Raw genomic sequence first — 27549 nt, forward strand, 5'->3', positions numbered from 1 at the left:
TTGTGGTATTACATACTACGTCAAGCGTGTTTAGCCTGTTACGTATAATGTTACATACGACCTTTTTCAGTAACAGTAACAAAATACCAAACAGTTCACTCCCTAGGGGTGTGGCGGGGGCAAGTGTGCGCCATTGATAAGAACAATCAATAATGCGCTGACGGGGGTTGATACAGGGATCAAGTTAATATAATTTGTACTAGAAGCTTATAGATGATTTCAGTAACATGTTTGTCTGTTTATTACAAGTACTTAACAGGTTCTACTGTTATTTTTTAAGACCAATTTAGTGTATATGCATAAAAAGACCGTTTTATTTCTATATTCATTACGAAAACCTTAATGAATAAGTATGTTGTGATTTTGATTTCCTGCTAAATTTCATATGCTTTATTTATGTCAATATATCTAAAACTAATAAAAAAATAACATAGCTCGGAATATACTTATTAAATTAATAGACTGCAACTTTTGTAAGATATTCATCATAAATATAATATGTTCAATTATTATTTTAGTTACCAGACCCGCTGCGGTACGACCAAACGATCCTAATATTCGTGTATTATTCAAAAGCATCTTTTTGTCCTATTCGCTGTCGAAACAATTGGACTTTGGAGCAGTAGTGAAAAAACTTTCCTTAAAAGTATATATATCGCCTTATTGCCTCCACTGGTGAGAGGAATAAGTTAATTTTTTGCCCAGATAATCGGTTTCTTCATTCTTGCCACCATTTCACGGGCTCATGTTTTACACAGTAACTATTTTTTATTCAATTTTGTATACATTTGAGTACTTAATTTTAATGATTATTCTTACGTACATAAAAACGATTCTAAGTTAATAAGTTAAATAAAATAGGGTATATTTGAAAATAACTATTTATCTGCGCTTTTTATTTTTAATACAAGTTAAATTTAAAAAATATTAAATAAATAAAAAATATTACAATCTCAACAAAACAAATATTGATACAATTTGTTTCAAATTTTATCTCACACTTACAGGCACCGGGTCATTTGTCGACAACCCCTATTCATGAGTGTTTGCGACCCCTACATTTTCACCCTTATTGACTTAAATCCCATAATGTATGGTGGATCGGAAGTCATTTATAAATCTTTTTCACACGTTTGCGATGGCGTGTGTCGGTGGCGCGTTATTGTTATTTTTTATTATATTGATATTAAGCCACTAATCTCAAACACTGGTCAAAGTAATGTAGATCTCCTTATTTTATAGATTGGTGATTAAATTAAAAATAATTTCAAAATATTTACAGACTGCTATGAACAATATAATATTGTTCCACCAAAGAAAAAATTAAAAAAACCGTTAACGTAGTGCTTCCATCGGAAATAAGTAGTGAGATTTCAAATAAAATCTACTCTTAATATTAACCTATACCCCATTCTAACAAGAACAGGGAAAAGCCAACTAAACATTGGATAGCAAATTGACGCGATATGATTGGAGGACTAGATAAATCTATGATATTCTCTATGGGTTTGCGAAATAGCAGCGAAACTGTTACCGGATCTTTTGGATGTAAAATTAAAGTAGAAATAAGTAGTTAAGTTTTTTTTATGTTATAGTTTGGCGGTCGAGCATTTTTGCCACCTGATGGTAAGTGGTCACGATCACACATAGACAATTACGCTGTAAGAAATATTAACTATTCCTTACATCGGCAATGTGCCACCAACCCTGGGAACTAGGATGTTATGTCCCTTGTGCCTGTAGTTACACTGGCTCACTCACCCTTTAAACCGGAACACAACAATACTGCATACTGTTGTTTAGCGGTAGAATATCTGATGAGTGGGTGGTACCTACTCAGGCGGGCTTGCACTAAGCCCTACCACAAAGCGATGGTTCTTTTCGGTAGAATCTACTTTCCGAACCGGTGGTAGCTTCACTTAATTGTCAAATGACGATTCAAAAGTGCTTGTAAAAGCCCACTTGAATAAAGTATATTTTGATTTTTTTTTACTTGGCAGTGATAATCATTTACCACCAACTCATTAGCCATTCATATTTGATACAAAAAGACCTAGTAGGTAGCCAGTGATATGTAGGCACTTAATCTCCTCTCCCACAGATAGAGCACATATTCATTACAATATTAACACTCGCCACGCGACCGGGCGTCGCTCGAGATTAGAGATAAAAAGCTAATAAAATATTTTGAAGCGTAATTGAATTGCAGATTGATTTTTAAACCGTAATAAAAGAGGGTAGTATAATCTGTTATTTTTCATATATTATAAGACTTTTTATTGTTAAGATTGATGTGTATACTGTTAGGAATATATCATGTTTTTTATATTGAAATTTATAACTCCGACCGAATTAATAACTTTTTAACGATAAGTACGACCTCCGTGGTCGAGTGGTGTGTACACTCATCACTCATGGGTATGCCACTCCGAGGTCCCGGGTTCGATTCCCGGCCGAGTCGATATAGATTTTATCATTAGTTTTCTATGATGTCTTGGGTCTGGGTGTTTGTGGTGCCGTCGTTACTTCTGATTTTCCATAACACAAGTGCTCTAGCTACTTACATTGGGATCAGAGTAATGTATGTGATGTTGTCTCATATTTATTTATTTATTTAAAACTTGCCCGTGCCTTTTTTTAGATTTAGCAACACTGACTTTAAATACATATATTTTTTTAAAGTATATAAATTGTATATAATATACATAAGTGTTAATTGAGGATGGCTCTTTACTTTTTAGATAACGTCGTCACCATCATCCGTGTGGTAGACACAGGTGGTGGTATGTCTAGTACTTACCACAACTGCGTGAACACTTTCGTGTATACGGACCCTCACGAGTTCTTTGACTGTACTATGGTAATTACGCCGTAGATCTGCCCTGAAATTCGCTATATAGCAGAACTCAGCATTGTTGTGTTCCGGTTTGAAGGGTGAGTTAGTATAACAACAGGCACATGGGACATAACATAAGTTTTCGAAGTTGCTGGCGCATCGATAATGTACAGACCATTCCTTACAGTGGGATTATCTATGGGCGGTAGTGACCACTTACCATTACGTGGCCTATTAACTTGTCTGCTACCGATGTCATAAAAAAAAAACTTTAACTTTAATCTATTGAAAAGTTTCAATAACAACTTAGTTGATATAAATAAACTCGATTATTCGCGAATCTATTACGAATATTATTTAATTTTTTTGTTGTTTAGACCTATAAAGACGAATATAACCTACATCAAATGAATTTTAAATGTTTAGTAATAAGACGATGGTGTAACTTTTGCAATAAACAAATCAATAAATATCATACATTATTCAAAGCATCCTTAATGGATATTAGATTGAATGATTGATGTGGCGATGGTACCACATACCATCAGGTGTATTTGTCAAACAACCTATTATAAATAATAATAGAAACACTTATCGTTTTTTATTAAATGTTTTAATAATTAAAATAATTCTTTATACCGTTCCCCCAATTACCTTATCAATGTAAGGTGTATTATCTCAGACCAACGACGTGGTCAATTGTAGAGTCATATTATAACTCCCATTATAAAAGGTTGTATCGACATTTATATTAAAAACAATCTTATGCATTTGTCGTAGAGTTCAATTTCAAATGAGATATTCTTTATCGTATTTTTTATTAAGCCAGATTTAAATCTAGTCTTTACCAGCAAGTGTTATGTGAGAGTTGTGTCATTGTTTAGATAATATATTTTATATCTTGAGGTAGGTTACCTTTTATCTTTACAAATGTTACATTTGCAATTATATGTATATGTAAATATAACATATGGTATGCAAAATATTTGCATATGCTAAGACTAAATATTCTATATTGAAGTAGGCTCAGAAAAGCGCTTTTAAATTCACCTATTAGTGTTGAATGAAATGTAAAACTATCACCGCTTCTGAAAGAAAATTCAACTGATAAGAGCTATACGTAAAGTTAGTAGTATCATAATATAGGTACAAATATTTGTGATTCATAAAAAAATCACAAAATCATACTAAATTGTAAAAAAGTAAAAATCTGCTCTAAGATATATTATCCTTAAAAAATTTAGGGTTCATATTTATATTAATTTATAAAAATACGATAAAATTGCGTTACTTTAATTTTTTATTTTAAATACAATATAATAATTAAATATATAATAAAATTACTTTTAAATACCTGACTAATTATTTTGCTTATTATGGCATCCAAAGGTACAATAAAAAAAAGACCCACTGAGTTTCTTTCGCCGGTTCTTACCAGGTCAGGGTATTCCTTTTTCCGACCCGGTGGTAGCGTTGACCATCAATAAAGAAGTGTAATGTTTCTATGTTGAATACAGTAAAATAAGTTTGAGTTTAAAAAAATAATAGTTACCATGCCAGTTGACCTCAGCACCCGTATAAATACAATCTCCCATGGGGTCTCACAAACCCGGGCGCCTCGGCAATGATAGCCAAGTCTTGAACCAGTAAGTGTTCCAAATAGTGTCTTTAAAATCTTTTGAGAGGCGAGAGATCGTCAGATCAAAGTTTGCATTCGAGCTTCTGTTATCTTTAAGATGGTGCTTATCAAACTACAACGTGACTGTTCAAATTCTGTCCACGTTTTTTATTTATTTTCTTTCGCAAAGATGTAAACACTTACTTAGGTATTACATAAATAAAACTACAGACTAGATAAGGAAGCATGCAAAAATATGAATCTTATTAAAATAAATAAATACGATTATTAGAATTTTTATATTAGACTGTTGTACGTGGCTTTGCTCGCGTGGAAGTTATATGTGGCGAATATATTTTTGCCACTGTGGTGTGTATTTCACCTCTTTAGGGTAGGATATCCAGTAATGCTTAAATATATATCTACTCATTTTAATCAATATCCCAAAAATAAAATTTCATGTTTCTAACTTCAAAAATAACGGACCTTTATACAAACTTTTAACCTCTATTTCATCCCAATAAGGAGTGGATGACTACTAAATACAACTACCCTTCTTTTAATAGCTTACGCTCGCCAATAACGGATCAGTCAGTCAGGATATGCTATCTATAAATATAATAAAATTAGTGTGTCTGTTTGTAATATTAAAATAGCCCTTTTTTACTCAATGCATATGTATCTATACACGGTACATGTACTAAAGTAACTATAATTATATATAATATAATTATAATTTTTGTCGGTTTGTCTGTCTGTTTGTTCCGGCTAATCTCTGAAACGGCTGGACCGATTTTGACGGCACTTTCACTGGCAGTGGCAGATGACATGGCAGATTTTACTAATATAATAGGAAGTACTACTACTAAGGTATATTTTTTTGCTTAATTCAAACCCGTACAAGGTCACGGGCACAGTTAGTTTTATAAGTATAGATTGTAGGATGATTGTGCCAATCTAACTATAGGCACAAAGGATGTACCATTTTAGTTGCCAAGGCTACCGTTTACATTTATCTATTTCGCACGGTGAAGGATTTTCTAATAGCGCCAATGTCTTTTGGTAATAGTGACCACGTACCATCAAGTGTTCAATTTCCATCTTGCAAATTGTATTAAAAAATATATTTTTTATATAGAAGGAACTAGCGAGGCACAGCCTTCGATTCAAACCTGTTTTACCGCCATCATTCTAGTAAATCTATTTGAACTTTGATACTACTCATAATTATAGTAACAAGAAGCAGTATTGTAAAAAACTACTCCAAACATTCTAGCTGGCACAGTGGCTACAACCTGTGAATCTTAACAATAGATAAAGGGTTCAAATCCAACCAAGCAACCAATCACTGAATTTTCATGTGTGTTTATATTTCAAGGCGTGTTCAGTGGTGGGAGAAAACATCTAAGACCTAACCTAACCTACTCGTAATAATTTACAGCGTTATAAGTTACCTTTTCTTAAGGCGGTGGGTACATTAGCCCAGCTGTGGGATATTTGTAGACACATTTTACTTTACGTAAGAAGCCTCATGCATAATTAATATATATGCATGAAAACAAAAACTTTAAATACTCAAATAAAAAATGGCCGATTGGTGTTTTTATCTCAGATTATTATATAATCAATAAAAAAAATTGCGAAGTATTTTAATTAAAAACGTATTAATTTATTCATATTATTGTTTTAACGTAAATTTGAAGAAATTCACTGTTTATAAATACGCAAGTCATATTTAGTTTTGATATTTTTAATTGGACATTTTTTTTTTAATTCATTTTTAATCTAAATCAGTGTCATCACCGTGAATTCGTTATTTCATTCATATCAACAGTTTATCATTGATAATGTGATACATAGGACGTGTTTACTGATATATATAAAACAAAATGTTTTTTTTAATCATACTAGTTGGATTCCTACTCAGAAGTAAGGTATACATATTTGATTATAACACAAGCTTTGATATATGTTTTAATGTTTTTCACGCTATATGTATATGTATATATATTAAATGTTAAATCAACATAATATTTATATTTAATTGTTTACAATATTAATGGTGGTGTGCATTTATATTTTGATTTATTCAGTCATTGTAAAATTTAAGACCGAGTTAGTACAGACCAAAAGTTATATTTTTGTTTCTGTTATCCATTGTAAAGTGACCCAGTGTTAATACGACAAACATATGACATAGCAAATAATATTTATTAATTCACGTTACGAATAGTCACTAATTTCAATCAAGCATATGATTTGTTAGCGTCCGTTTTTTAATTTGACGATACCGGTGTTTAGTTACTATCTTTGAATAAATATTATCTATATTTTACGTAACACATAGTAACATTTTTATATAATTAATAGATAATCACTTGTAATCAAATCTTCATTAATATTATAATTTCAAACATTTTATTTGATTGTGTGAACGAAGAAGGTCCAACGGGTTTAAATGATCAATGGTAATTTGTCTTTCCTTGTCGTTCTATGTGTCACCATAGTTACACTAACACTTTCAATTTTAATAAAATAACACAGAATATTCACGTTTTGAGGTTATTCGATGACTGACACACAAGGTGACAAGATAACACACCTTCAATAAACTAAAATGATAAAAATTTCACTGTGAATTTAAAAGCCGCTAATATTAGACCCTAAGATACAGGGTCTCCTAGTTTAGGGGTACAGGTCCTTGATGTATATATCATGAATTATGAATCATAATAAAGTATTTGTATATTTATACTTGTACTAGATATGACTCTGCTATGGACATCAAGGTGACGGGGTTAGACGACTCCGTCACTAAAGATAAAATTATTGCCGCAGTCGTTCGCGAGGGGAGTTGCCCCGCTGAAACGGTAAGGTGCGGGGATATTTCACGAGGACCTGGTTCCATGGGTATGGTCTTCGTGTCTTGTCCAATAACTGCGGCAAAAAAGCTGGCTGACACCGGTCGTCTTTTGGTTGGGTGGAGCTCGGCCAGAGTATACGTGATGGAGCAGCGCCCTCTGCGCTGCTACAAGTGCATGGGTCTAGGCCATACAAGGTTGCTCTGCCCATTCAGTGCGGAACGAGGAAGCCTTTGCTACCGGTGCGGCGTTGATGGACACAAATCGTCTACATGTACCGGGAAGCTGCGCTGCGTAGTATGCGCAGACGCCGGCAAGCCCTCCGGGCACGTGATGGGGTCTAAAGAATGTAGCCCCCCCATCACGAAAGGTAAGGTGGCCCTCGCTACTCAGACTACCAATAACGTCGGACGACGCCAGGCTAAGGAGGAAGCTGCAATGTCAACATGAGCGCAGACTTCAGCTTCCTTCAGACGAATATCAACCACTGCGCCGGGGCTCAGGATCTTCTACTGCAGTCCATGGCGGAGTGGCAGGTAGACCTGGCGGTGGCCTGTGAACCCTACTACGTCCCTTCCCTACCTCACTGGCTGGGAGATTTGGACGACACCGTAGCGGTCCTCACGAGGAGCGGAACGGGCCCCCCCCTCTCACTCATCGAAAGGGGTTCGGGCTACGTAGTCGTGGAGTGGGGGGAGTACGTCGTCGTCGGGACGTACTTCTCCCCTAACCGCAGCCTGGCTGAGTTCGAGACCTATCTCGGCTTGGTCAGAGCTGCGGTGGCCAGGCAGTCGCCGAAACCGATAATGGTTCTCGGCGACTTAAACGCGAAGTCGCGTGCCTGGGGTAACCCTGTCACGAATCCGCGAGGGAGGGCCGTCCAGGCGTGGGCTCTGCTCTCCAACCTGTCCCTTCTCAACAGGGGACAGGTTCACACCTGCGTTCGCCATCACGGGGGTTCCGTGGTGGACGTTTCGTTCGCCACTGCTGTCGTAGCACGCAGAGTGGTTGATTGGAGAGTGGAGGAGGAGGTGGAGACTCTATCGGATCACCGGTACATCCGATTTGAGATCTCCACTTCTCGCAGGCCGGCGGAACCCCAGAGGGTGCCGACCACGTTGCCGAGGTGGTCTCTCGGCCAGGTCGATCGAGAGCTGGTCAAGGAGGCCGCAATCGTGCAGCGGTGGGGTTCCGCAGCGAGGAGGGAGGGCGCCAGCGTAGAGGAGCTGGCAGGCCGGATGCGCAGTTCACTCAAGGAAGTCTGCGATGCGGCCATGCCTCCGACCCGGCGCAGAGTTCCGCGCCGACACGTATACTGGTGGTCGCCCGAAATCGCCGACCTTCGGGCGACGTGCTGTCGGGCACGGAGGGCCTACGTCCGTAGTCGAAGACGCAACGGCCTCGACACGGATTTGGAGGGACAGTTGCTGTACGCCTATCGCCAGCTGAAAAAAGAGCTGCAGCTGGCGATACGCAAGGCCAAGGAGAAGGCCAGGGAGGAACTTCTGGCGGGCCTCAATCGAGACCCGTGGGGGCGCCCGTACCGCGGTGTACGCGGGAAGTTCCGCACCCAAGGCGCCCCCGTCATCGAGACGATGCCACCGGAACTCCTCCTTTGCCTGGTTGGGGAACTCTTCCCCCATCCAGGCGAGCACGTCCCTCCGCAGATGGCGCCCCGCTCCGTGACCGAAGACCCAGTGGTTTCACCACTGATTACGGAGCGGGAGATGGAGATGGCCCTCGGTCGCTTGAGGGCCAGGAAGACGGCGCCGGGTCCGGACGGGGTTCCAGGGCGTATTCTGTGCGACGCCCTGGAATACCTAGGTGCAAGGCTTCGGGAGCTATTCGACGAGTGTCTGTGCAGCGGGCAGTTTCCGAAGCCTTGGAAAGAAGGGAAGTTGGTCCTGTTGCCGAAGGAAGGTCGGCCGTTGGATTCCCCTTCGGCATACAGGCCAATTGTGCTGCTGAACGAGACGGGAAAACTCTTCGAGAAGGTCCTCGCAGCCCGTCTCGTTCAGCACCTCGAGGAGGTCGGTCCGGGTCTCTCGGAGGCGCAGTACGGATTCAGGGCGGGCCGATCGACAGTCGACGCCCTGAATGCCCTGAAGACTCGGACGACGGAAGCGGTGGCCCGGGGGCAGGTCGTCCTGGCTGTGTCGCTTGACGTGGCGAACGCCTTCAACAGTCTCCCTTTCGAGACGATACGGGAGGCACTCCGATACCATGGGGTGCCGACCTATCTGAGGAGACTCCTGGAGGCGTACCTCCAGGACAGGGAGATCCTCTGGGCGGGGGTCGATGGGAGGATCGTCCGGCATCGAGTGGGCTGCGGCGTTCCACAGGGGTCGGTCCTCGGCCCAATTCTATGGAACGTCGGTTTCGACTGGCTCCTGCGGGCTCCCGTCCTTCCCGGGATGGGGGTGTTGTGTTATGCTGACGACACTCTCGTCACGGCGATTGGACGGGACTTCCGGGAGGCGGCTCGCCTTGCCGAAGTCGGAACGGCTCTCACCGTGGACCGCATGGGAATGCTGGGCTTGAGGGTCTCCATATCCAAAACGGAGGCCCTCCTCTTTCACGGTCCACGAAAAGGACCCCCACGAGGGGCGAGTATCACCGTCCAGGGGACGGTTATCAAGGTGCAGGCCCAGATGAAGTATCTGGGCCTGATTCTGGACGGACGATGGAGCTTCGGGCAGCATTTTGTTCATCTCGGCCCAAGGCTCATCAACGCCGCTGCCGCTCTTGGTCGCCTCCTTCCGAATATGGGAGGGCCGGGGTCGCTATGCCGGCGTCTTTATTCCGGCGTAGTGAGGTCGATGGCGCTGTACGGTGCCCCGATCTGGATAGACGCCCTCACCGCTAAAAATCGGGCTCTGCTGCGAAAGCCACAGAGGGTCATAGCGGTGAGAGGCATCAGAGGGTACCGTACGGTGTCGTGGACTGCGGCGACACTTCTCGCGGGCGATCCGCCCTGGGAGCTCCAGGCGGAGGTGCTCGCGGAAGTGTACCGGTTCCGGGTCGAGGCGAGGGACCGCGGCGACCGTCCAGGGTCGGCGGAGATCGGGCGGATCAGGGCTCTAGCCCAGCAAGCCCTGATCGCCCGATGGCAGGAGGATCTGGGGACTCCCACGGCGGGCCTAGCGACAGTGGAGGCGATCCGTCCCCACTTGAGTCGCTGGGTCGAGAGGAAGCACGGCACACTGTCATATAGAATGACGCAGGTACTTACCGGACACGGATGCTTCGGTAAGTACCTGCACGGGATAGCGCGGCGGGAGGAGTCACCCTCCTGTCACGAGTGTGGTGCGCCAGTGGACACGGCGTACCACACCCCTGCACGAGTGTGCTGCGTGGGGGGCCCCAGAGGCACATCCTTGCGGCGACTATGGGCGGAGACCTCTCGCTACCGAGCGTTATCAAACACCATGCTCGGTAGCGAGGTGTGCTGGTCAGAGATGCGCTCCTTCTGCGAAAGTGTCATGTCGCAGAAGGAAGCAGCGGAGCGGGAGCGGGAAAAAAATGCCCGCCGCTGACTCGCTCCGCAGAAGACGACCGGGGAGAAGGAAAATGGCGCTACGCGCATCTTCTCTCTCCGCCTCAATAGGCGCCGTAGGGGACCAGGGGGGGGTCCCAGTACCCCTGGGAATGCCCCCCCTAGCTGTTTGAAGGCCCGTATAAGCGGGCCGACCGTCAGGGCGTCACGGTAGCATGCGTAAGGCGATCCCGTGGCGTCCGGCCGAAAGACGGAGAGGGTACCGCTGGTTTTTTTAGTGGGGTAAACCCCGGTGTACTTGGGCGCACTCGGCGTTCAGGGCTCCGGGGAGTCCCAGCACACCCCCTCCTACTTTCCATCACGTGGGGGAAGCGCGCAAAGCGTTTTTCCAGCGTAATAAAAAAAAAAAAAAAAAAAAAAAAAAAAAGATATGACTCTGCTATGTATATTTGTTATGTTTTGTACTAAACACATGATAAATAATAATAATAAAATTACTAAATGTTAAGACTTGTGTCTTGTTAACTCAAGGTTATTATCATTACTGCGTGTTTTGCTTAGAATGATTGAGCAAAAAATTTGTACAATTATAGAGAGACTAGTCGTTATACACAGACATTTATCTTATGTATGGTTACACACACATAGACAACTTCCACAAGAGACGAAGATGATGTACATTATCTCTCATTATAATTGTTATATGTCTCATGTACGTTTGTTTACATTAAACTATATGTAAATTATATGTGATATATGTCACTATAATTCTCTTTACTAACAAATGTAACATACTAGCGACCGGTGCCGGCTTCGCACAGTGCATTGCTGATAGTAAATATACTGCAGAATGTCTAACGTTTACAATTTTTCAGTCGTCATTAGTGTTTATTTACCATACTGTCCATGTATTGTATACGAAAACCTTCCTCACGAATTACTCTATCTAATAAAAAAACCGCATCAAAATCCGTTGTGTAATTTTAAAGATCTAAGCAGACATAGGGATAGACAGCGGTGAGCGACTTTGTTTTATATTATGTAATGATGATGAAAATTGACAGCCAGAAGTAACTATGAGATGTGTGTATTTTTATGTATATGTTGGTGTACTTAAGTTATATTTATAACTTATACATACGATAATATGTGCGCAAAGTGAAAAATTCACGTAAATTTAACATTTCAATTCATGTTAAATAAAAAAATATCCTAACTAATAAAACTTGAGTAATCTGAAAGACGGTATAATTTTTACATTTGATATTTTGGTGCCTCATACTACCTAGGGCTTAGATTGACTTTTTTTATGTCTCATTGCATCATACAGGCAGTTAATTAAAACTATCGGATTTAAAAGAATAATAAAATTCGACCAAAAAGCAACATACCAAGTTTCTTTTACAGGTTTTTTTTCAGTCCCAGAATTTATTTTATCTTACCCAGTGGTAGATTATAACTTTGACATTTATTAAATTAGTGTACTGCTTCCATATTGAACAAAGAAACTTGAGAAGGTATATAAATTGTAGTGTGGACTTTAAGATAATTCAATCAATAAGTTAATAAGAGTCGAGATGGCCCAGTGGTTAGAACGCGTGCATCTTAACCGATGATTGCGGGTTCAAACCCAGGCAAGCACCACTGATTCATGTGCTTAATTTGTCTTCATAATTCATCTCGTGCTCAGCGGTGAAGGAAAACATCGTGAGGAAACCTGCATGTGACAAATTTCTTAGAAATTCTGCCACATGTGTATTCCACCAACCCGCATTGGAACAGCGTGGTGCAATATGTTCCAAACCTTCTCCTCGAAGGGAGAGGAGGCCTTTAGCCCAGCAGTGGGAATTTACAGGCTGTTGATGATTGATGAATCAATAAGTTTTGTATAACATTTCACAGATGGGACGACTCATCCTTGCTGTCCTGGTAGCGTTGGCGTCTGTTCTGATTTACTTCCTGTACTTGAGAAGTCCACCCCCACTACCAGAAATCGACCTCGAAGAATGGTGGGGCACTGAGCTATCAAAGGCCAAGCAAGATGACAGCATAAAGCCGTTTAAAGTAGATTTCAGTGAAGTGGTGAGCTAAACCAATTTATCTTAATACCTTAGTATACGTTAATATACTTTATGATATAAAAATTAAGAACCTTAAATATTGGTACATCTTCTACATAAACACATACGAATAACTTAAAGGTCAGAGGTAAAATAACCAAATTAAGACCAGCAATATATGAGCATATCACGTATATTTATTCCAACTGTTCTCCCAAAGAGAGAGGCTGATTTTCGTAATTATTTTCGAGTCATAACAACACTTCCATTAATACAACTATTTAAGGAACTGTTGAGTGCTGTAATTTCTGCGTTAAAAATACCACTTACTGATCAAACACGGAATCTCAAAAACTGTAACACTGACAGACTTGAATAATAAATAAATAAATAAATAAATAAATATGAGACAACATCACATACATTACTCTGATCCCAATGTAAGTAGCTGAAGCACTTGTGTTATGGAAATCAGAAGTAACGACGGTACCACAAACACCCAGACTCAAGACAACGTAGAATACTAATGGTAATCTACATCGACTCGACCGGGAATCGAACCCGGGACCTCAGAGTGGCGTACCCATGAAAACCGGTGTACACACCACTCGACCATGGAGGTCGTCAAAGACTAGACTTCTTACAGCGCGCAGAAATCCGCTTAGAACTAATTTTACGAAAATACACTTCTCAGGGGGTAAAACGGGACGTTAGAAATTTGTATTTTATCAATTTCACGTTAAAGTCGCAGTTGCAACTAGCACATCATATATATCTTCATTAATACCCGAATTTGATTTCTGAATTTTGATGCCTTTTTCTAGATGATTAAAGATTTGAAAGACCGACTCAGAGACCGTCACCCATTGGCTCCTCCTCTGAAAGGAGTCTCCTTCGAGTATGGTTTCAACAGCAAACAGCTAGAGGGCTGGTTGAAGTACTGGGCAGAAGAATACTCATTCAAGTATGTAATCATTGATATATTTTCGAATTGCATTCAATTCAACGAAAAAAGAGGAAAACATTGACACTTACTTTGTTATATATAATGTAATGGAATATAATTTTATATGTTAGTATTTACAATGTAAATACAAGAAACAAAATATTTATGACCACTGAAAGCGTCAAAAACTTAAATGTGTCCCCAGGCTAACACACAATTTATTATGTTTTTGAATATTCTTAATACTTAAAAAAATGTTTTACAGAGAACGTGAAAATTTCTTCAATAAATATCCTCAATTTAAGACTGATATCCAAGGGTTGAGCATTCACTTCATCAGAGTGAAGCCGGAGGTAAGGAAATCATGAATAATATTAACATATAAAACATAAATCACATCATAAATAACGACACAAAATTGCAGCAACAACACAAAAAACCGGCCAAAAGTGTTTTGATTTCACACCTGACACCTAATGCCGCTTATCTAACGAGCTTAGTAACTCTTATCGTATATACGGTCGGTATTATTTTCATATTTACTTATTTTTATTGGACAACATCACATACATTACTCTGATCCCAATGTCAGTATCTAAAGCACTTGTGTTATAGAAAATCAGATGTAACGACGGTACCATAAAGACCCAAGACAACATAGAAAACTATTTAACTAATAATTTGTGTGTTTTGAGAATAGTTTAATTATTTTAGTGTATGTATGTTATGTACAGATAGGACAACTCCTATTCGGTTGGGTCCGCTAGTATTTATAATTTTCTATCTTCCTAATCCTCTTTTTCTACCGCTTCCTCATCCGCATACATCTTTCTCGAAAAATATCCTTATCCTCTAAAATTTGCGCGTGACAATTCCTCTTCCTCCTCCTCTTCCTCATAATCACTTTCTCAACAACCCTAGTTGAAATGGAGTATTGATGTACTCACTCACAAAAACGCGCGAACTTTGATGTTAAATTATTATCCACTTGCATTAGTACTTAAAACAAGTTACCTTAGTGTGTAAGAGACGACTAAGAGCAAAGACAGCAAAAAAATATACGAATACGTTTGTATTGATTTTAATTTTTAATAATTGCCCATCAATAACTGTATATCTTTACCCTCGTATGTTTAAATTTATAATTTATATTTGCAGGTCCCTCCTGGTGTGGAAGTGATTCCACTGCTGCTGCTTCACGGCTGGCCGGGCTCAGTCAGAGAGTTCTATGAAGCTATACCATATCTAACTTCTGCTTCAAAAGACAGAGACTTCGCTCTCGAACTTATTATACCCAGCTTGCCTGGATATGGTTTTTCTAGTGTTAGTATTTCCAGTTAACTCAAAATGCTAATGTCGGTAGCTAAATAAGTTATTTTCCTCATGATCTTGTACAAATTCTTCTTCTGTATATTTTAGCCTGCATTGTATGGTGCTGGATGATAGGTTATATTCATGGTGACGTTAATAACAATTAAAATCTTGTTGCAGTCATATACTAATAATAATGGGTTATAATCATTTAGTATTCTAATAATTTTGCAAGATAACCCACTACAGTGAATAACTTTATCCTCTGAGCTTAATCCTTAATAGATCTCTTATTCTAAATAAGTCTTATCGTGTTGGTTCAAAATAAATTTTCAAGCAATGTAACACAAATATTATACCTAACATCTTAGGTCCCGTATTTGATGCATTGACTGAAAAAGTCATATCATGTTACTTGTTGCATTGCCATTGGAAAAAATATTTTGTTTTCGCAATCAATGGTTAATTTTGTCTTCTACCTACCAAATCTAAGAAATTGTAATAGATATTGTATATTTTCAGGCTGCCAAGCGGCCTGGACTTGGCGCTGACAAAGTAGCTGTAGTTTTCAGAAACCTCATGCATCGTCTAGGTTTCAAGAAGTACTACATTCAAGGAGGAGACTGGGGAGCAATCATCACAAGTTGCATGGCTACATTCTTCCCTGATGTAAGAGAACTCGACAAGAGGTTTTTGTTTATGAGTAACAAGCCATATATGTCCACGTCATATTCGCACATGTGACGTCATGAATCAATACATTCTCATTTTACAGGAGATCCTCGGCTACCACTCAAACATGCCGTTCACGATGACACCAAAATTCACCTTGATTACCTGGATTGGAGCTTTATACCCTCCTCTGGTAGTTGGTTCAAATGTTCAAGACCGTATGTATCCCATCTCGGAAAAATACGCGATTATGATGGAGGAAATGGGGTATATGCATATTCAAGCCACTAAGCCAGATACTGTTGGTAAGTTGGATTAGATAATTGGAATAAGTTTTTGAGAATGTAATTTTAGACTAATATAAAGAAATATAACTTTATAACGAGTAACGACCTCCGTGGTCGAGTGGTGTGTACACCGGTTTTCACGGGTACGCCAATCTGATGTCCAAGTAGATTATCTTTAGTTTTTTATGTTGGCCTGGGTCTGGGTTTTTATGGTACCTTCGTTACTTCTGATTTTCCATGACATAAGTGCTTTAGCTACTTACATTGGGATCATAGTAATGTATGTTTTTTAGTGATAGGGCTTTGTGCAAGCCTGTCTCGGTAGGTAACAAGCAACAGTACTCAGTATTGTTATGTTCCCGTTTGAAGGGTGAGTGAGCTAGTGTAACTACAGACACAAATTTGGTGGCACATTGACGATGTAAGGAATAGTTAATATTACTTACAGCTTCATTGTCTATAGGTGATGGTAACCACTTACCATGTGGTGGCCCATATGCTCGTCCGCCAACCTATACCATAAAAATGTATGTGAAGTTGTCCGATGTTTATTTATATATTTATTTAATTATTACTTTAATAGGTTATGATATTTTATCGTAACATTGGTCTTTGTACAGGTCCGCCTAGCTACAACCCTCTTAACGCTTATTTAGAACTAAAAATTTAACAGTTTCAAGAATCCAATAGCCACAAAGTTAACAAATCTTTAATTAGTGATCCCATCCGTGATCAATTTGAAAAGGATTTCGTGGAGTCTGTTGTTTTTCATTATAATGTATTAATATTGCAAAAACACCTATTTTACATCGCCCACCAAAATTCTTCTCTCAAAAATCAAGAGCACCTATTGGTCTTGGTTAATAAAAATAAACTCAAATATCTTGTAATACTTTTTTTCCAGGTGTTGCTCTCTCCGATTCTCCAGCTGGTCTCGCAGCCTATATCCTCGAGAAGTTTTCCTCCTGGACTCTGTTGTCAAACCGCAATGTCCCAGATGGTGGTTTCACCAAGCACTTCAGTAGAGATCAATTGCTCGACAATCTTATGGTCTACTGGGCTTCTAATTCCATAACAACTTCCATGAGGCTGTACGCTGAAACCTTTAACAAGAGATTCTTCGGATTGGAGCTGGCAGAGTAAGTGCAATTAATTATATTTATACTTTATAGTTTCAAATAATTAAAGGCATGTAATGTACGGTTTGAAAATGAAATGTGAAATACCATTAGTTCAGGTGAAATGGTATAGTTTTTCTAACCTTCTTTTTTGTGTAATTGCGACTATCCTTTAAATTATTGAAATTGATTCAAAATTTACGAAATTAGCAGAGATATAATAATACCTCAATAAAACATAAAAATACCTTCATGAAACTACATGACAAGTCATGAATAATTTTGGAAAAATTAAATATTATGACTTAAAATCAATTGTTCCAGAATTCCCACTAATGTTCCTGCATGGTTCCTCCAAGCTAAGAACGAATTGGCGTACACCCCTATCTGGGCATTGAAGGAAAAGTACCCAAATCTCATCAATGAAACCATATTGGATGATGGTGGACACTTCCTGGCCTTACAGCTGCCCGAGATCTTTTCGAACGATGTCATCAAAGCCATACAGAGCTTCAGGGAATGGCATAAGAATAATAAAAAAACAGAATTATAGAATATTTTTTATTGTTTTGTAAATAAATGATGTGAACATCATAGTGTATTTTGATTTTGAACGAACGAACGACCTCCGTGGTCGAGTAATGTGTACACTGGTTTTCATGGGTACGCCACTCCGAGGTCCCGGGTTCAATTCCCGGCCGAGTCAATGTAGAAAATTCATTAGTTTTCTATGTAGTCTTGGGTCTGGGTGTTTGTGTTGCTTCTTTTCCAAAACACAAGTGCTTAAGCTACTTAAATTGGCATAATTATATATGTGATGTTGTCTACAAAAAAAAAAAATCTATTGGACTGTTCTCAATTATTTTTTTATAATTTTACGTATTTTTCAATTTTTCCTAAAATTGTGACGTACGTATATAATGTTAACATTATGAACACACTTATAATAAAAAACTTTAATTATCCAGTTTTAAACAACTTTTTTGAGGGCCAAAGCACATTTTAACAAGAGGTACTCAAAATATACAATGCTATTATTTAAAAGAATCGTTAAAGAGACTGTGTATCCTAAAGTATATAACAAAACTATTTCTTGATTGACTGTATACTTTATATGAAAAGAATAGTTATAAAATAAGATATTAAACAAACCCGCTGAATTTCTTTTACCGATTCTTCTCAGGTTGGAGGTGTATATTTTCGAAATACATTAATAAGCTAGTGTAACGCTCCTCATATATGTTTTTCAAGGTTTAAGTCGTCTTGATATATAGTAAAGTCCGTAGATGTCCCATGACTGATCAGAGGTCACCTTTCTCCTTTTGTTAAAGATTTTGAAATTGCTCTTTTTTATGGTATAGGTTTGTGGACGAGCATATAGGCCACCATCACCCATAGACATTAAAGCTGTTAGAAATATTAACTATTCCTTACATCGTCAATGTGCCACCGACCTTGGGAACTAAGATGTTATGTCCCTTGTCCCTGTAGTTACACTGGCTCACTCACTCTTCAAACCGGAACACAACAATACTGAGTACCGTTATTTGGCGGTAGAATAACTAATGAGTATCTACCCAGACGGGCTTGCACAAAGCCCTACCACCAAGTGCTCTACATCTGGAAATCCGTTTGTCAAACGTTCAAACGTTACATACAAGTTTAGTAGGTCGCCATTTTTTTCCTTTATTAATTGTAAAACTAATACAAGGATACAATTAGTTAATGACACAAGCCCGAGTTAAATGCACAATCAATTAAGCTGTATTCTAAGAACTCATAAAAGCTACTTAAAAATACCATTTAAACTTGCCGTTCATGATGACACCAAAATTCACCTTGATTACCTGGATTGGAGCTTTATACCCTCCTCTGGTAGTTGGTTCAAATGTTCAAGACCGTATGTATCCCATCTCGGAAAAATACGCGGTTATGATGGAGGAATCGGGGTATATGCATATTCAAGCCACTAAGCCAGATACTATTGGTAAGTTGGATTAGATAATTGGATATCTTTTTGAGAATGACATTTTAGACTTTATTCAAGTAGGCTTTTACAAGCACTTTTGAATCGCCATTTTACAATTAAGTAAAGCTACCACCGGTTCGGAAAGTATTCTAAGAACTCATAAAAGCTACTTAAAAATACACCTAATATGAAAATTATCTTATCCTATAATGATATATATTATATAAAAATGATCCGCCATTATTTCATTATATAAATTCGATTATATTACGACTGTAAAATATATTTTAAATCTCATTGATCCATTACAATAAAAACGTGTTCCTGATATCGTTTTTATTAAATAACAATTATTGTGAGCACGAGCATATTTATCTTTAAAAAAAATTTAGCGCACGTGTCAGTTTACAGTTTATATAAAGGGTGGGTTTATAAAGAGTACAAATAAAAAGAAAACAAATGAATGCATTAGAAGAAATTTTTGTGGATTATTTTATTGAATATTATTTCGAAAATATGTAAATGTCAAAATTGTCAAGGTCAAAACGGTTATTGACCTTGGGCACTTGATTTAAGTCAGATTGATTATTGAGCGTTTTATATAAACTAGCGACCCGCCCCGGCATCGCACGGATACTGATACTAAATGTTCTACAGAATTTGTTTAATTACGACATCACATTAGAAACTTCTAAAATTATCATTGTTTCTTTACTATATCGTCCATGTATTATACAAAATCCTTCCTCTCGAATTACTCTATCTATTAAAAAAAACCGCATCCTATCCGTTAATCCGTTGCCTAATTTTAAAGATCTCAGCATACGTAGGGACATACAGGGGTAAGCTTTGTTTTATAATGTGTAATGTTAATTATGTGTAATGAAACTTAACGTTACATATTTATGGTTAGTTCCACTTTTTAATACCTTCAACTACCAGATTGAGACAAAATTTTACTAAAAAATAATGGTATATGGAGTAGAGATAATATTTACTTATCAGGATTGATTTAAGCTGTCTTAGGCTATCTTACACACCTTATCCGCGTTTTAGAGAATGGAAGTGGGCGTATGTTTGGAAATAATTTACAAATATGCGTTTACTGGTTGTGATGGCACCGTAGGCAAATAGGCACAACTTGTCTCATAGATAGTTGATAGGTTGACGGTATAAGAACTTCGCAAAGGTTTTAATTATACAAGTAAAGGAATTAACTATACAAATAAAACGATATAGATTTTAATAATATTTTTAATATTTAGTTTCTCATTATAAATTATTAGTAATTGTTTTAAAAAATAATCATTAAATATAACAATACAGCTGAAAGAAATTAAACTTAAATGTAAACAATAAATAATACAGGTACAGACATATTACTACACTTACAAATCTAAGCAGATTATCCTCCATATGACTAATTACTGATAGCCTATTGAAAATTAATGCGTTTCCCCAACATGAAATAATACTTACTAATATACAGAAGCCAAGTATACAATAGCGAATCAAATCAAATCAAATCAAAATAAACTTTATTCAAGTAGGCTTTTACAAGCACTTTTGAATAGTCATTTTACAATTAAGTGAAGCTAACGGGATACCTAACCAATGTCCAGTGCGCCCTAGTACACCGAAATACCCAAAACAAACAGCGATGTCCTCTAATTCTCTTCAACAGGCGTCACGAAATCGCGTTCCCATGCTATCGTCAGCATATTACACGTAATCAATATTACAATAGCCTAGAGTAGAGATTACGAACTCATTTCAGACAAGTTCTCTCTGAATCAGAAGACTATTTTTTTAATATCCAACACTATTCACTCCGAAAACGATCGTTAGAAGACGATTAGACTAGAAACCCATACGTCAACGCTTTATACAACTTGTATAGATATTCTCGCAATGATCTTCCTAACACAGGATTACTAATATTATAAGTAATGATATCATCTCAATTGTTCTATTAAATCCACGATCTATAGTCAAAACATGGTTTTCTGTCAACTATTTCATTTTGAACATAAAATCAGAGTATGTATAAATATATGCTTCGAACAATTTAACTGGTGTTGTGATCATACGAACTGTCTCAATGATATTACGAGTATCTTGTCTTTGGTTTTTATGTGTGGCTGGGTTTTATTGCTGCAGGAATATTTTACTTATCTTTGCCATCATCTTTATCTTTACACGATCCATCTTTATCATCACCCTTTGCTGGAGCAATCATCAACAAGTTATTCCCATTGCGCTCTCCTGCTAAATTTCTCAGAGGAATTTGTCGCCATCTTGAAGGGAAGTAATACTGATTACGTAATACCTTCAAATGGTCTTTTCCAAAGAAAAAATCAGTCTTATTATTTGGTGTACTTCTCTGGAAGTTTCTTCGGTATACTTCCTCATTTTCTTCGTTACCAAATCTAATGTAATCTGTTTCATAGGGTCGTTTGTCTTCGTCCAAGTACGGTCTTTTGAGACGCAAACGTCTTGATGTTGGGCTTAAAGGCGATTCACATTTAATGGCTAGTCCGGAGTTCTCTTTATTTATCACCAGCCCGTGGTTCTTTTGCCATTCAAGTACTTCACTCAGAAGACCTATATATCTGAAACAGAAGCTAAAAATAATAATGGCATAAAATATTCATATTGAAAGAATACCTATTCATGTATTCTCGTTAAATTCACAAAACATATTATTAACAATAATACAAAAAGGCTTAGTATTAATTAATATAGTTCAAAAAGCACTTTTATTCCCAATTAACCGTTATTTTCACACAAACGAATCGAAAAAGTCTGACATTAATAAAACAATAGGAAAATTTTAAAATAAAGAATATAAACATTGTTTTTGAACCATACAGTAAATAAATGAATTATTATAGTGTCTATTGTATTTATTAAAAGCTGATATGTTACCTATAATGATCATAAATATAATCATATTACGGGCTATATATGTCAATATATAAAATTGAATTTATGAACTTTTATACCTTATTGCCATTCTTAAGATCTCATTTTTCGAGAGCTTTTTATCCGGTGGATGTGTAGGCACCAGTCTTCTAAGCTCAGCGAAAGCACCGCTAACGTTCTGCTGTCGCCAGCGCTCTCGACAATTGGTGAAGAGTTTGCGAGGTGGTCGGAGAATGCAGGAGTTTAATGTTGGCAGATCTTCCGGCAAACTCTAGGAAAATTTTGTTTCTTATATTTTTGAAGATAAAAGATTAATTTCATGAAAAGAGCATAATAAATTGCAGGGTTACTGAATATATCCTTTTCATTCAAATTGCCAAAATTCGTTTATTTATCTAAGTATTCATTTTGCATTAACCATATACATTACTTGAAGTCTAAGACTTAATCAAATCAAATCCAAATAAACTTTATTCAAGTAGGCTTTTACAAACACTTTTGAATCGTCATTTTACAATTAAGTGAAGCTACCACCGGTTCGGAAAGTAGATTCCACCGAGAAGAACCGGCAAGAAACTCAGTAGTTACTCTTTTTTAACATTTAAAAAATACAAAGTCATGTTAATTAAATACAATTATTTAAATTAATATATCCTGCTTGGAAGTCATCAGGTATTAACTCGACGCTTTTTTATCATCTATATATTAATACAAGTACCAAGACTGTTTGGGAACATCTCATACAGTGGCAATGATTATAAATACCTGAACACTCCTCGAGGTTTGTCGGTCGTCATCGCTGTCTTGGAGACAGATGTCGTCGCTGAGCATCTCACTATCTGGCTCTTCATCAGAACAGGAGTCTTGATCCGACGCCATTGAGTTTTGATAAACTGTTTGAAACACATTTCGTAAGCCACATTTAAAAAAACATTAATTGCAAGTTTTTTATTGTAACTTGCAATGAATGTTTTTTTAATAATAAATTTACAGTTTTTCAATTTTTGTCTATGATTGTGCTACAAGAATTTGCCTAGTACCAAATTCCATGATCCTAGGTCCCTATAGGTTTAGATTCCACTGAGTGTATGGAATATGCGACATAAACAGCTAACTAAATCTTTGGTTTGAGAAGACAGGTTTGTTCACAAGAGACATACAGGTAAAGCCGTGTAACAGTTTTAATTCAGAAAATAAACAATGTATCTTGTATAAATTTATTTTTTTGTATTTTTCAAGAAATAATGACATAATTATAAATGTAAATTACGATCTGTTCGCGCGTTAAATATAGTACTTCCGTTGATAAATACATCCGGTGATAGCTCATAATAGTTCACTGTTTTAGTGTTTGTGTATTAGAATACTTTTTTGTATAACTCATTATTAATTATAACATTAATGTTATATTTACATTTGTTTATAAATCAAAAGAAAAAAATGTTATTATATTATTGTATTTTGTACTACAATATTAGCATATATGTGAGAACTGTTATTGGCCTAGTAGTTGTTAAGTATTTATTATTTTGTTTGTCAACGGCTGTATGTTTTCCAATTAAATAAATAAATATTAAAAAAAAATACCTCAAACAAGAAATATTGACGAAGAGTCTCTTTTATGAATAGTATTGAATATTTAGAGCCGACATGGCCGAGCAGTGGTTACAACACGTTAACCGATGATTTCGGGTTCAAACCCAGACAAGCACCACTGTTTATATGTGCTTAATTTGTGTTTATAATTCATCTCGTGCTCGGCGGTGAAGGAAAACATCGTGAGGACACCTGCATGTGTCAAATTTCATTGAAATTCTGCCACATGTGCATTCCACCAACCCGCATGGAATATGTTCCAAGCCCTCTCCTTAATGGGAGAGGAGGCCACAGTAATAGTCGATACAGACTATTACTTTTTACTTGACTTATTAAATATTTCGTTTTAAAATACTACGCTAAGGATGAAGTACAGATAGGTAAGTATATAGTGGGTGGGCGAAAAATGTCTAAGCTTATAATCAGGAAATTCTAATAAGTATTAAAATAAAAGGACATAATAATATAATTATGATAATGATACAAAGAAGCATTAATAGACATTATTATTATGTAACCATTAGTGAACAAACATCTGATCTGATTTTCAGGTGGAGGAGCTACTACAAATGTTTGTGAGGATGGATGTATTCATGTTTGTTACTCTTCACAAAAAAAAAACTACTAGATGGATTTGGATGAAATTTTACAGTAATATAGTTTTAAAATATAGGCTACAATTTATAACGATTTTATGTAATTTGGTGATCGTATAACCATACAAATCAAGTACATATTATAACATCACACCTTTAGCATGGATGTGGACGGATATAGAGGTAGAGGACGACCAAGGAAACGATGGATGGATTGTGTGAAAGACGATATGGCTAGAAATAATGTTACTTGTGACATGACGTCTGACAGAGAAGTATGGAAGGAGAAGACATGCTGCGCCGACCCCAAATAATATTGGGATAAGGGCAGGAGGATGGATGAGGTACATATTATAACTATTTGTAACATTATAAAAACGATCACTGATGGTAATAGTTATGTTTGTTGAAATATAACTTCACGGAAATTTCATGCTTAATTTAAAAAATCCGATTGTTCGTATAATACTATATTTATATTAACGTTATTGTTTATACAAATTAACTTAATTAACGTATCTGTAAATAATTGTTTGTTTTTGTTTATATTGTGTAATAACTCCTGCAGTATTTCATAACAAAATATACGTAAACGTCGGAATAAAAGAATCATTCACACTTGATACTTAACTTGGTGGTAGGGCTTTGTGCTAGCCCGTCTGGGTAGGTACCACCCACTCACCAGTTATTCTACCGACAAATAACAGTACTCAGTATTGTTGTGTTTCAATTTAAAGGGTGAGTGAGCCAGTGTAACTACAGGAACAAGGGACATAACATCTTAATTCCCAAGGTTGGTGGCACATTGACGATGTAAGGAATAGTTAATTTTTCTTACAGCGTCATTGTCTATGGGTGATGGTGACCACTTACCATCAGGTGGCCCATATGCTCGTCCGCCAACCTATATAAAAATACTTTAGGTATGTACGCTAATTTTGTTCGATTAATAATTCTTTTTATTTGAATATCGATTATTATAGAAAAAAGATACACAAACCTTTCTTTCCTATATTATCCGTCACAGTTGGCATATAATCCAATTAAAAACTTATAAAATGTTATAAATCACAAATAACAGCTTATGATAATAGATTTTTCACGTTAAACACAGGACAACCTCACTACGCAACGTTTGAAATATAACTGAAGGGAATTCAATTAAAATATTTAAATTTCGAAATGGGGTGTGCGAGCGTTGCTGTGATTGGTCGGCGAACGCTCGTCGTTACACCAATGGGAATTAAAGGCGGGGTGCGACGAGCGGATTGTGGTTTTTTTCAATTTGTTGATTTAATATTAGATGCTACACCTTATTTGATAAAGAAATCATAGATGTTGGTCTCCCAGGGAAACCCGTGGTGCTAGGAAATTGAAACTAGTTTTTCAGAATATGTTGGATATTGAGATATCGATTTGATTGACATATTTTTGGATGATGGATAATATGTTGATAAGCAGTGGCGGAGCATGATCGAATCTTAATGTGGGCAAGATACAGTTTGCGGGGCCCTTGTTTTTGTTTACAGTACTCTGATCCCAATGTTATGTTGTACTTTTAAAATTTCGGGGCCCTTTGCAATGCCAGGCCGTGGGCGGTGTGAGCCTTACGCCACCAATGCACATAAGTCTATCTCATGTTGAGAAAGTCTCGAAACGACTGAACAGCAAATGTCTGTGTATATATCAAAGAAATATTTAAGCCAAAATGTGTGTATTCTTAAATATTCTTCTGCTCATTTTTCGTTTTGTTTTGTTTTTTTTTTATCACTTGTGTTGTTGTAGCAAGTAATAGAAATTAGTTTCATTAGCATGTAGTGTTTGCTTTTAAATGATTTTACATAATCTTTGTACGCATATCATCTAATTGTATATATGTTAAAATTACAAATGTAAAATCGCTAGCAAATCCAATAAATAAATAAATAAATAAACAGCATCGGAGCAAGTTAAAAAATAGTTTCCAAACATTTATCTAGGTATGGTGAAAAAACTGTCGTTGCTTGTAACATTTCATGACGACAATCCTTTCTTTTAATTGCACTGGAAAAATGCATGTATACTTAATATGAATAAATAATGAATATATAAATATGAATAAACAAATATAAGACAACATCACATACATTACTCTGACACAATGTAAGTAGCTAAAGCACTTGTGTTATGGAAAATCAGAAATAACGAAGGTACCACAAACACCCAGACCCGAGACAACATAGAAAACTTATTATAAACTACATCCACTCGGCCGGGAATCGAACCAGGGACCTCGGAGTGGCGTACCCATGAAAACCGGTGTACACACCACTCGACCACGGAGGTCGTCTTTTCCTTTTGTTGTTGTTGTTGTTTTATATGTGCACCATATCTTATTTATGCCCTTGCCCCTTTTTACATCAACTTTTATCATCTAACTATACTTATCGCTGTAACGGTACACTACATTGATACTTAGTATAAGAATTGCAGGGATAACGTTACTTACACTTAACTATACATAACTTTTCTTTTTCCGGTACGGACCGAAGATTCAGGCCGTTTGACAATATGTAAGTTTTTATTGATTTGACTGGTGATAGAAGTGCCTCGAGATCTGAAACTTATACCCCAAACAAGATAGCTTTATATTTTTGACAGATGTAAATTATTCCGATCGACATAACCTTGCAATAACGATCATATTATTTTGTTAATTTAAGATTTTAAATATTGTAAAAGTATTGACAAAATAATACAATAGTCCCCAGAGATTCAAGCATTATCCGATTTTTTTTTACAAATTACAAATTAACTTAATCGACGACCTCCGCGGTCGAGTAGTTTGTACATTGGTTTTCATGCATGCGGGTTCGATTCCCGGCCGAGACTTATACTTACATTAGGATCAGAGTAACGTATGTGATATTGTCTAATATGTATTATTACAATTATTAACTATATGATCGATGAAGTGATCGATAGGGAAAATATATAAATGGAATATGAATCTAATATTATTATGTATGTTTTGTAATTATCCTAGATAATGAATAGATTGTTTGATAGTAACTAATATACTTGGTATATCTCTATCTGAGTATATCATATCTGAATCACTGTCCGAAATATAATGAAAGTCTGCATAGTGATAGAGAATATAGACTAATCCTAACTAATAATATAGTGGCGAAAGTTTGTATGTACATATGTTTTTCATTCTTTCAAGCAAAGAATACTGAATGGATTTTTTGAAACTTTACAGTAATATAGCTTATA

At 37.2% G+C, this 27549-nt stretch overlaps 2 protein-coding genes across 3 annotated transcripts; one reads left to right on the plus strand and one right to left on the minus strand.

Moving 5' to 3' along the window:
• The first annotated feature begins 3680 nt into the window (after positions 1-3680).
• LOC124539398 (juvenile hormone epoxide hydrolase-like) lies at positions 3681-17799 on the plus strand. 2 transcript variants are annotated; one of them, XM_047116789.1, is made up of 9 exons: positions 3681-3742; positions 12714-12893; positions 13696-13835; positions 14083-14170; positions 14976-15140; positions 15651-15797; positions 15904-16105; positions 16992-17226; positions 17530-17799. In XM_047116789.1, exons 2-9 carry the CDS (start codon positions 12714-12716, stop codon positions 17756-17758), a joined length of 1386 nt encoding a protein of 461 aa, XP_046972745.1. In that variant the 5' UTR covers positions 3681-3742; the 3' UTR covers positions 17759-17799. The 2 variants fall into 2 exon arrangements, with proteins under 2 accessions (XP_046972745.1, XP_046972744.1); XM_047116788.1 differs by lacking the exon at positions 3681-3742 and adding an exon at positions 6284-6388.
• Positions 17800-20805: 3006 nt separating this feature from the next.
• Positions 20806-25393, minus strand: LOC124539371. The gene is made up of 4 exons (XM_047116743.1): positions 25292-25393; positions 22865-22992; positions 22180-22370; positions 20806-21786 (listed from the first exon to the last, which is right to left on the minus strand). The coding sequence occupies exons 1-4, from the start codon at positions 25323-25325 to the stop codon at positions 21342-21344; spliced, it is 798 nt and encodes a 265-aa protein (XP_046972699.1). The 5' UTR covers positions 25326-25393; the 3' UTR covers positions 20806-21341.
• Positions 25394-27549: the final 2156 nt, after the last annotated feature.

The sequence above is a fragment of the Vanessa cardui genome, chromosome 22 (genome assembly GCF_905220365.1).
Source record: "Vanessa cardui chromosome 22, ilVanCard2.1, whole genome shotgun sequence".
NCBI classification, from domain to species: domain Eukaryota; kingdom Metazoa; phylum Arthropoda; class Insecta; order Lepidoptera; family Nymphalidae; genus Vanessa; species Vanessa cardui.